General features: G+C 36.8%; 1 protein-coding gene across 3 annotated transcripts in view; it reads left to right on the forward strand.

Annotated features, from left to right (window-relative positions):
* The window catches only part of kcnip2 (potassium voltage-gated channel interacting protein 2), a 95,111-nt gene that overhangs the window by 33,482 nt on the left and 49,612 nt on the right, over positions 1 to 12,017 (forward strand). Inside the window, exon 1 of one of the 3 annotated variants that reach the window (XM_005800410.2) lies at positions 11,073 to 11,372. The exons of the other annotated variants lie outside the window; for them this stretch is intronic. Within the exon in view, the coding sequence (XP_005800467.2) occupies positions 11,285 to 11,372 (88 nt within the window). The 5' untranslated portion in view covers positions 11,073 to 11,284. Of the gene's footprint in view, positions 1 to 11,072; positions 11,373 to 12,017 lie in introns of those variants that run through there. 3 annotated transcript variants of the gene reach the window in all.

The raw sequence follows: 12,017 nt of genomic DNA on the forward strand, positions 1-12,017 counted from the left end.
AATATTCATCTCATGCTTTAAGCATAAGAATACCTGAGCAGCTCCCAGTAGATTTAAAGGTTAGATGTTTGAGCAACACCGTGTAGATTCTGTGTAGATTGAAGTACACTCATCATTTATTTATTTGTCTCATCCATACAAAGTTGTCTTCTGAATCACCTCCACCTGTATATTTTCATACAGAAGTTTAATGAGTGTCTGACCACAGAGTGTAATAACAGAACCTCTCATCTTCTCTCACTGTCACGGTACTAAATTGCTCTGGTCAGTCCTGATGCTCAAAGCAAAAGGCAAATCTAAATTCAGATTTGTAAATGTGAAGCAGAAACATTACACAAGTAATTAGTCTTGTTTATTCTCCCACTTTTCTCTAATGGTTCAGCAAATCTGTTTTGATATTTTCTCGAAGAAAAGAAAAACTAATGGTTGCAGACAGTTCTAAAATGATAGAAGATATTAAGAATTTAAGTATGCAATAAAGAAATAATGCATGTTTATTTACACTGTTTGATGGTACTCAACACTTTTTTTGTAGAAGTGTGGAGTAAAATATGTTCAAAAACTACAATAATTGACCATAAATTGGTATATTTCTGTTCCATTACAGCAGCTGAATCTGCCATCTACTGGCCTATCCTGCTTATTACAGGCTAGCATCAAATTTCAGTATCTTGTCTTTTTCTTTGTTTTAACTCATATTCAGGGAAACCAGGGGTCTTTCTTTATGAGAAATTGAACAACTTATGTCTAATCTTAGGATGCAGAACACATGACTACAGTGGTTCTTAAAAGTGTTTCATGCCTCTATTAAAATTAGCATGGTGCAACATTTTAAGTTTTTCCAAATACATATTTTGTCATTTATCGTGTACAATTAAGCTGAAAGAAAAACAAATCTGTTAGAATTAGAAAAAAAGGTACATAGATACTTAACTGTGAACTAATACTTTATTGAAGTACCTTTTTGATTATTTCATCAATAATTTTAATTTAGCCAGTAAAACCAAAAAAGTAAAGTAATTTAGCATAATAGTCTTATTGTTGGGCTGGATAGTGAAGCAGTTGGTAGCACTGTTGCCTTGCAAAAAGAAGATCATGGGTTCAAATCTCAGCTTGTGGTCTCTCTGCATGGAGTTCATGCATGGATAGATGGATTCTAATTATTTTGGCAGGGTTTTTTCACACCAACAATTAATAGAATAAAAAAACAGAGAGGAAAAACATTAATAAATCTAAAATACAACAAAAAAATTGTTATCAGCAAAGTGGTCATCAGGTGCTCTTACACATAGATGCAGATATTTACTAAAACACTCACATTAATTATGATTAATCCATATTCTCTTAACTTGTAAACAGCTTTTAATGAATATTCATTAGTATTCAGTCTGAAGTTTTCTGTTGTGGTGTTTCTCTTCCAGCTGGAACAGCTATGGATCATTAGTTACTCACAGTGCTTCATCTTCATTAATAGCCCTTCTTCCTCTTTGGTATTCATTAAAGTTAGATCCTAATACAGGCTTGTGTGTGTGTTTGTGAAGTTTGCACATTTGTAGTTTCTCCGAGTCCATCTGCTAGGCTCTGGGGCAGATGACTACTTCTCAGGTTGTGTGTGTGCCGGTCTCTACCTGCAGGTGGCAGCAAAGTCATTGGTTAGTTCTGTAGTTGATCACATTAGTTTACACAGAGTACAGTATAGCAGCATTTACTTTTTAAAAAAATAATGTTTCAGTAATGTAGAGCAATATTAGAGACACCTTGACTATCCCTGCAAATTAGAAGAAAGGTGGGGTGACTTCTTCTTTATAGGGTGCTGTTTGTAAAGTTACACAGTAAAGAATTGCCAAAAATATTTTTGTTTTTTTAGTCCATCATAGAGAAGAAAATGTGGGTGTTTTTCAAAGTGAAATTTTCACCATGTTAGTCATACATTTATAAATGTAAGAGTTCTAAACTAAATATTTAATTCACAAGCTAAGTATTTAGTTTTACAAATTGCATATCAAGCTTTCCAACTAAATATTTAATTAGAAAGCTGAATATTTTGTTTGAGAACTGAATATTTAGTTACAAACTAAAGGCCTTAGTTTGAATTACCTTTCAAACTAAATATTAAGTAACAAATTAAATATTTATTTTGGCAACTAAATGTCTAGCCTAAAATTAAGTATTTATTTGCTAACTATATATTTAGCTACAGGTAAATATTTATTTTCCTATTTAAGCATTTAAAGTGAAACTTGACCCTCCAAATCAACTTTTTTGTCTGAATAAGTTATTATTAGGGCTAGCCCACTTTCTGTTGGTTCTAAGATTACAATTAGTAACTCCTGATGGTTACAGGAGTTACTATTAAACATCAATGAGGAAAGAGAGATGACACCTTCATTGATCACGCAGTTGATCATGGACATAAGGTTCTATAAAACATTTAAAACTAACTCCCTACAGACTCATACTTTACTAGTATGAGTGTATCTGTGCAGGAGTTTGGCTCCTGTTTACTCTGTTTACTCCTCATGGTTTTCCTGATTCCTGCTTTGCTACCTGAATTTACCTGTGTTTTGCTTTTTCTATTTGTGGTGCCTTATCTCACTTCGTCTATACAGAAAACTTATCATTACTTTTTCTGCTTCCCCCTTTGATTCTAGATTCAGTTGTATTATATGTGTAACCTCCCCAAATTTGTTTGGTAGTTGATGCAAATCCATAAAATTTGCTATTACCGTCCAGCCACCAACAATCATGTATAACTATTTGTTTTCATTTTACAAAAGACATTACATTTGAATTAATTTGATCGAAAAGCCTTCTTGAACTACATTAACCCAGGGTTTAGTGACAATATAAACAAAAGTAGCTGCTGTAAAGGTCAGACTCATCATTTCTTTTTCTGCACAATGTAAACATCTTCAGTATGTTGCACATCCATGTGGACAAGTGTTTCCACCTGTGCTCCTCCCTCTTACCGTATTCTCCTCGCCTTTTTCTCCACAGTCACGTGTTCTCATTGAATAGAGACTTGAGTGGGTTTCACCAGCTGGTGCCTTTGCCTGGTTCATAAATGGTGTTAAAAACAAATGCATGTAAATGGGCATGTGTGCCTTTGCCAGATACTTGAGCGTTAGTGTGACATCTCCAGCGTTCCTGTGTGCTTTTTGTGTGGAGATTCATAAAGACTGCTGCAGCAGTTACAGATCTCTGGAAAATTCTAGATGTCACTGGAGACAAATGTAACCTTTTATGACCTTATCCACTCTATTTATATGTGTGCAATTTAGTATGAATTTTAATGTACTTTGTGAAATTTGAATAAAACTCTGACATAAAAATAAAAAAGTTGAAAAACAGTAGGAAGTTAGATAAGGTCATTTTAGAGAATTTATTTCACTGAAGACTCAGAAAAATAGTTTTGCAGGTATCTTAAAGCAGGGGTCTCAAACTCGCGGCCCGCGGGCCAACTGCAGCCCTCGGGACGATAGTTTGTGGCCCCTGCCTTAATATGAAAGTTTAATGTTAGTGCGGCCCGCGAGTTTGATATAATTGGCACTTTTCAGTGTTGTGTGCGGAGCTGAACGAACTTACCAATCACGGTGGAGTATATTGCTCTCGGGGGCGGGACATCGGCCGGGCCTATTTGCATTTTCTATTTGTCATTATTTGCATGCGGTACATGCGCAATTTCCGCGGCCGCTCCCGCTTCACGTGCTCCAGCATCCAGTCTAGACCCGGAAGTTGCTGATCAGTGTAACGTAATTCAGGTTAGGCGCTGTAACGCTTGGGTTGTGTTTAAGGGAGGAGAGGAGGCAGCAGATTCGTCAGGACGGTCAAAAACTCACAACCACACTGGTACTGGGAATTCCACAGTGTTGTCCTTTAATAAATACGCTCTTCACCAACCTTACAAAGCCCGGTTGAACGGCTGCTATATTATCAGACATGAAAATTGAGCAGCGTCCAAACAACCCGTAACATTACTAAAAAGTTAGGGAGCTAACATGTCCGTCTAGCACGTTTCTCCCACGCTCTCTACAGAGAAGCCGTGACGCATACTTCTGACATCATTAGCAATACTAGAGTATCTTAAAGAGACACTACACAATTACGGCTGTTGCAGGGCCAAACTATGGCCAAATATGGTAATAGGCAATCAGAAAGGTTCGGCTGAGGAGACCGTGTGTGTGAATGCGGCCCAGCCTCACCCAGACTCTACCTCCAGCGGCCCCTGGGTAAATTGAGTTTGAGACCCCTGTCTTAAAGACATATTTGACAGACAGTAGATGGTTTGGCCAAATCACTGGGTCGCCATCCTAATAATGAAAATGTTTTTTCCAGATAGCTTCCAGATCTGGATATTGACCATTAGTGCAATTAGCCACAAAGTCAGTCAAAATCCCAGCTTCTATCAGATTACCTCCCTAACTCTCTACCATATTATTCTCTCGATTTCTTTTTTCCTTTTTATGTTGTTACACCTCAGAAATTACAAATCTCATTTAATATCCACAAACAGTTTAAACAACTTCCTAAATTGATAATCGATGTCAACAGTCTCACTTGCTCTTTGTTTGTGGCTTGGTATCTCATAATAGTTGTTAATGTGCTGCTACCTGGGTTCAGCTTTGCCTCTTTCACACCATTGATATCTTGGTGGTGGTGGTTCAGACTCCTGGATGGAAATACTTGAAAAAAACCTCATGCCCATGGAGCCTCACAGTTGCAGACAAGTTTCATCCTCCATAAAACCATCAGCTATCAGCAGACTGAAGTGTGATAGCTCATCCACAGCTCCAAAACTGTGCATGAGTTTCCTAAATGCCAAAGGTTTTTTATGTTGATTGCTATTTAGAGAAAGAAGAATAACCACAATTTTTGTCACTTTAGAAGCATATTCAAAATACACTGAGTATAAAAAGAAGTATTACTTCTAGATATTAATAGAAGTTATAATGCTGTCTTCATTTGTATATAGGTACTGGTTGTTTTGATAATTTAAAAATGAAAAATATCAGAAATAATATAAAAAATGCAAAGAAAGCAGAAAACTCTTGTGTCCTTGAGATGGATCAAGTTTGGGAAAATTTACATGTGCCTGGGTTTCCCTCTTGTGGGATTTTTTGCTTTCTTGACCCAATTATGAAACAATTCATCATGTTTCAGCGCCGACAGGTGGTGGAATCTGCCAAGAATAAGATAAATGTATAGGCAAAGGTGGAGAGAAAAAGATTTGTTTGGTTACTAACATGGGAGTTAATAATGCAGATTTAGTTTTGTAATTATACAGAATAGAAAAGAGAAAGAGTGGATATAAATACAGCATTTTGTATGCAACAAAGAGTGACTTCAAAATATATTGCTCTTTTTTATCTTTGTTACTCTTGGTCAAATTTGTTTATTGTATTATTTTGTAATTTTACTTGCTGTTAATCTTACTTACTGCCTTTATGCTTTCTGCAAGGCATTTAGAATTACCTGTTTTGTTCTGCAAGCACTTTAAATCATGATCTCTATTTTTTCCTGTTCTTCAAACCTTTGAGGATAAACTTTCTCTTCTCTGCACTAGATTGTACACCTTGATCCTAGAGATGTGAGCAAGCAGAGGTGTTATTTCAGTTACTGTTTCATGTATGTAATCTATATTATTCATCCAATCTGTCCTTTCAAATCTTCTGATTTTACCACTCCGAATGCAAATGAGATTATCTGAAAAAGTGCCTATGTACAATCTTTCTTGACTCAATTATTTATAGGTTCACAGACATAAGAGACCGTGAATATGTGAGTTTATGTGTGCAGTATATTGGCTCTAACCTATATTCCAATTGCAAAAGGAAAGGCATGACTTATAAAGAAAGGCTCATAGACCGGTTTACTATAATCTCCAGGATTATATGCATTCAAGTGAATGCCTTCTAAGTTGTTTATAGCTCAATTAAAAAAAAACAAAAAAACATAAAAGATATCTTTTCCCTTGCATTTGCTAGATTTGATGTTTTGTGGGTCGGTCTAGGGTTGCTAATTTTACTGTTGGAGTTGAGCATTGCAGTATGGACCCCTTAATATTTCATAACATGTTGTCAGAATCAGACATACCCCTCAAAATGATGGAGGCAGGGTCTGCAAGAAGAAGACAAGTTCAGCTGATGTCTGCCCACTCCTCTTGCCCACACAACACAAATATATCGAAGGTTTTTGTGCTGCAGGTTTACCCAGGACTGCTTTACCTCATTCACCACTATGTGGCAATAGGGTTTGCAATAAAATTTCGTATGTTTATTTCATTAAAACCTAATTAACTAGATTATTTGGTTCTTTCATGTCTCACAAAAGTTTATAGTAAGTTTTTAGTGGTCACTCTGATACTGTTGGCTGAAAACATCAAGATTAATTTAAAAAAAGCATCACTAAAGTAAAAGTAAAATATCTGATGCACAAAATTGACCAAATAATTTCACACAAATGAATTACACTGATTACTGATACACTGATTATACGTTTTTGTGAAGTACTATGTAGGAATAAATTTTAGTGGTCTACAAATTCCCCCAAGTAAGCAGATATTTATCAGCCAAATAAATCTCAAAGTAGGTCCTGTTTCACTTTCAGTGATTTAAGACTAGTCATCCACGGTAATCAAGAAATAAATATTTTCTTCTCCCAGTTTCAAGAACTCAAAATTCCAAATTAACACACAACATATTTTTGATGGAAACTTTCACATTCAATCAGCGTTTAAAAACTCACGGAAGGTGCAGGGTTTCTCAAAAAACATAAAATATTGTCACAGTCAACTAAACCATTATTATTTGAATGTTTGAATTGTGCTACTTTCAAATGAACTTTTTTCCCCCCTTGTGTCTTAAAAAGGCACAGGGGAGGTTTACTTGGGAAATTTGCCAGATTTCAAAGGTAAACCTGCAGACATTTTGTAAAAAAGAAAGTGCTTTATTTTTTTAAACTCACTTCAGATCTTAGCTTTTTCTGCAATTTAAACTACATAATCTCATCAGTTGTAAACAACCACATGAGCATTAGTGAGCCTTGGGACCCCATGATGCTGTTCCTAGCCCCCACTATTCCCTTTTTGAACCACTTCTGACAAATGCTGACCTCTGCACACAGTTTTAAAGTTGTTCTGACCCAATTAGTCCAGGTTGCCTGTTATTCTTGCCTCTAAAACAGTATTTTCTAGGTCAAAATGTTCTCTAATAAATTATCTCAATGTATTTTTTAATTTAGCAAATACTTTTGTTATAATTACTTAGGAAAAGCTAAGTCTAATTTCAGGCAATGGGAAAATGAGTTGTGTCTGGTTTGAATTATGTATCCTTCCTATTAGTAGATGTGGTGCAAAAAGAATCAGTGGTATTCACTTCTCCTTTCAGTGGTCATAAATTTATGCCTGATCAGTGAAACTTTGGACTGATTAAAAAGCTTTTAGCTCCACATAACCAATTAGTATAAATGACACCAAAAACTCCCCGAGTGCCATTTATTCCCCTGCACTTCTTATAGCTTTTCTCAATTGCTCTGTCTCACACTGTGCTGTTCACAACAAAATAAATGTGCTTTCAGTAAAAGAATGGCTCACCATGCATTCATTTAAACAGTTTTTTAAATGAAATTGCTTGGCTAGCACATCTTCAGACCAACTATTAGATACTTGCTCTCAGTCCATCTGCAGCTCACAAATCAAACAAAACCTCATTGCCCATTTGTACTTTGAAAAATATACTGGTAAAAACAATAATTTATTTGCTGTTGCTGTAGAAAATGTCTTAAATTGACCCAAAGTCTGGCACTGATGAGTACATGAAAAAAATTGCAGATTGTTTTAATGAGCCAATTAATCAAAACAATATATTTGAAATGTTACTTGCAGCCACTTGTTGCTTCCTACTGGATTAAAATGGGACTTTTAAGATTTTCAACTATTTAATAATTTTCTCTTATCAGATTTATTCTTGGTCCTCCCTTTAGCTTTTGAGTTCACACTTTACAAGTACATAGGTTACAAGCAGTTTTTTTCAGTCTCACATTTAAAGATCTTTGCCTGATTTTGAAACAAATCAGGAAAAGATCTGTATGTGAAACTGTCTAAAAGTGTTTTTAAATAAACCCTTTTAGATGAGAGTTTATCTAAACACTCGTCAAAGAGTAGGTTTATCTCTTTATTCTTTATCTAAAGCCAGAAATAAGCTTGAAGCAGATTCGGTTTAGGAACCCCTAAGACCTTTTTTTTTTTATTGTCTTCAAAAAAATCTTTAAAAATGTATTAATTTATATGTGTATGGCATTTGGTGTGCTCTCCACACTTGTGACATCTCAGTGAAATACTTGCAACAAGCCTTAAAATAAATTGATTTTTTATGACATAGTCTTACAAAGGAAAACTGAGCATAATCTGACCTTTACTCAGGGTACATTTGAGGATTATATTATTCCATGTTAATTTTGTTTATAGAGGTCCCACTAGTATTAGCACTTGTACAGTCAACACTTGTTTTTTTTAGCATTTTACTTATTGCATGCAGACAGATGGATCTTTGACCACTCCTATTAGCATAATCTTGAAATAATAATAAAAAAAAACATGTAGTTTGTTAGCTAAAATGATAAAATAGTGAAAAGGAACATTATTATTTCTCATTGTTTGTGATTTAAGAGTCACTGTAGGGGGCCTGAATAGGAGGCAGGTTACAGACCTCTGCACTAGACATAGAGCAAGGGTCTCTTTAAGAAGAAAGTAAAAAATATATATATCTCAAATTCTTCAGGCATTCGATTTCCCAATTTCAGGCATTTTCAAAGTCATGTCAGGTTTACTGAAATTTGTTTTTTCCTTCATTTTGTGAGAAATTTAAGGCACCAGTTGTTTTAAAAATATGTACAGTTTTAAACAACCTCTCTGCCAATCTTACCCAGGGTGTTGTCTCATCTCGATTATTGCCATCTAACCCACCTTATATTGCTGACTTCAAGTTCATGGACAGTGCTGTGGTACATTACTTAACCTTTACACCCTCTCTTTTCTGTACCGTCCTATTGGCGCTTCTAATAATAACGTAACGAGAGCTGAACAACAGTGTCAGTTGGCTTTAGGGATTCTGACACTGAAGACAAAACAGTGACATTTTAAGATGGACATTTTGCACTGTAGATTGTTTTAGCTTAAATAATTTGCAATAAAACGCTTACCATCCGCTCTCCAAGTTTCTTTGCTCAAATCATGACTGCCACCTTATTGTGTCACCTTCGGTCATGTCAGTTCTTTATTTGGTATGTGTGATACCCTCTCTGTTAGGTAATTGCCTGAAGTTTGACCTCTGTGACTCGTAGACGACAACATGACTGCTTATGGAGAGGACAAGCATTTTGTTTCTAAGACTTGAAGAAGAAACAGGTGTGCATGTACATTATTTGTAAGGCTTTTTTGTGTGTTTTTGTGTGTTTACATCTGCCGGTCTGAGTACCAGAAAAATCCATTGGGTCTGGGGTTGCTGTGGTAACAGTAATCACTTCTAATTCGGCATCAGGGAGAAGGAGAGAGGATAAAGGTGGAGTGGCAGCAGTTGAGAGGGGAGTTGTTGAGCGAAAAACAATAAAAATGTGACAGCAGGGAAAACAAGGTAAACGTGTTTGCGTGTTTAGTGACTCTGAAAGTGTTCAGAGACTGAAAGCAGAATGATAAGGTGGAGAGGTTTTACATAAATGCCTTTATTTCTCACTCCCATAAGATTTTAAAGCTCCTATTTTCTCTCAGTTGCCTCATAACCTGTCATCTGCCACTGAGAGCTGGTATTTGTACAACAATTTCCTTTTTTTCAGTTCGTTTTCATTTTCAAATCTACCACACTTCATAGTGAAGTAAATATATTAACTTAATTCAGCAGGGAAAATAATTATAGTGCTTGTCAAAGTTTTGTATTACTAAAATTCCAACTATATCTGTAATCTGGGGGGAAAAAATCAAACAAAGGAGTCCTAAAACTCTGAGTGTGGTCGATTCCTTTTCCCGAAATCTTGAGAGGGTTTCCTGAGTATATACCTATAATGTGGTAAAATGTTGTTCTTTCTACTTCCAAATTATGACTGCCGTGGTTCTTCTTGAAATATTCATAAATTTAGACAGACATCTATATAGCCAGTGACACCATTGTGACAATAAGGTTTAGAAGTTTCTGATGGGAAGTTTTTTGAATGGCTATCAATTAGGACTAAAGCATCTGATAATCCACACTGAGTGGATGTAAGATTGCTTTCTAAACACTAACAGGTTTCGGCTGTTAGCTTTCTCTGTCTATTTGCACATGATTTTCTTCATCGTGTTTATACTTTTTCTTGTCATTCCACTTTATCATACATAATTCATGGATTCAGTTGTTTTTTCTCTCTCTGTATATCAGGATTGCTTGAGTTATTACTGAGCTCTTGTGTAAACTTCATGTAAATAAATATTAAAAATAGATATTCATAATGAAAAACAATTATGTATTCAAGTCTTATTTCCCCACTGTGTTTCTCTCTTTGCCTCACCTGCACCAAGATACCTGCCTCTTCATATATCTTCCACTTTCATCTTTTGCTCATCCTTACAACTGAATTTTCCTCCATGTGTTATGAACATGGGTAACGAGTAAGGAGGCAGTGTGATGCAAATTAATAGGTTTGCTTTTTTTTTTTCTTTATAGTCTTTCACTTTACTCAGCCTCCCACCGGCTCAAATATACACACGCTGTCTCACATGCTGTCGTCTTTATGAGGCACGAGTGGAAGGAAAAATGGAAAAGAACAGCATGAAAAAGATGTGTGAAGCTTGCAGCAGGAGAAAAATCACCACCTGCCACTCAAGCCGGCCTCTTCGTAGTATTTGTCTCACTCACGCACACACCCCGGCACACACACCGTCTCTGTTATGTGTGCCGGTCCGTAATTTTCCGCCACACTCATTTGCCATCCAATGAGAGGCCAGGAAAGGGTTTTTCAGACCGTAAGGGGGAGGAGACAGAGCATTGCCTGCTGATTGACAGTGAGCGCCCTACAGGTGGAGAGAAGAACCGAGAGAAGGAAAGGGGGGGTGGGAGAAGACAACACTGAGAAGAAGGAGAAGGGGTGAGTGAGGAGAAGGGAGAGAAGCAGCAGCATTCAGACTTCCATACACTCACATTAACCGGTCCTTCGTTCCTCCTCTCCTACCCTGGGAGCTTGCTTCCCTGGACAGATCAGCCGACTAACACCACCAGTGATTACCACTATCATCACACACATCCACTGCTGCACCAAGATGAGCCAGTGCAGAAAAAGGTGCAAGAGACAGCTCACCAAGGTGGCTCGGTATTTCTACCGCTTTCTTATGGGAACGCTCACTCAAGGTAGGCACCCAAAAAAACTTGGATTTTCAACACTGAGAGGTTTGCCAGTTTGTCTGCTTCTTGATTTCAAGTGGACTACTAAAGTTAGCAGAGATGTTTGGATCACTTTGCTTCTGTAGCTGAGATTGTCTGCAGCCTTGTTAATAGAGGCAAACATTCTAAGCATGTGTACTTTTATTTCAAAGAGTGAGAGTGTGTGCATCCGTCTGTCTGCAGTCCATTTGAGTGCTTTGTTTCATCTCCAGGCTGTGAGACTAACAAAGCTTTGACATCAAACAGCTTAAAGATGCTAGTCATTAATAGCTGCACTATGTATACACTAGATCTCTTCTTGTGATTTTACAGTAGATTTTCACACTTGCTTTCCTATTATGCATATTAATTGAATCAGCTCTCAGTATGCAGAGACAGGATCAGAAAGCTGCTGGGCTTCAATGGACTCACTCTTTCCTTCTTTCAATCTCTCTTTTGACTCCCCTCCTCCTTCACTGTTCTGTCCTTCTCTCCCCCTGCCTTCTTTTTGAAAGTATGTGGCATCCCACCTCCACTGAGGAAGTCTCAGAGGGGTAAAAAAAAACAAAAAACCTGTCGTTTATCCAGCTCTCAGTGTGACTACAACTCTCACATCCTCATCCTCCTCTGCTT

The sequence above is a fragment of the Xiphophorus maculatus genome, chromosome 22 (assembly GCF_002775205.1).
Source record: "Xiphophorus maculatus strain JP 163 A chromosome 22, X_maculatus-5.0-male, whole genome shotgun sequence".
In the NCBI taxonomy this organism is placed as follows: Eukaryota; Metazoa; Chordata; class Actinopteri; order Cyprinodontiformes; family Poeciliidae; genus Xiphophorus; species Xiphophorus maculatus.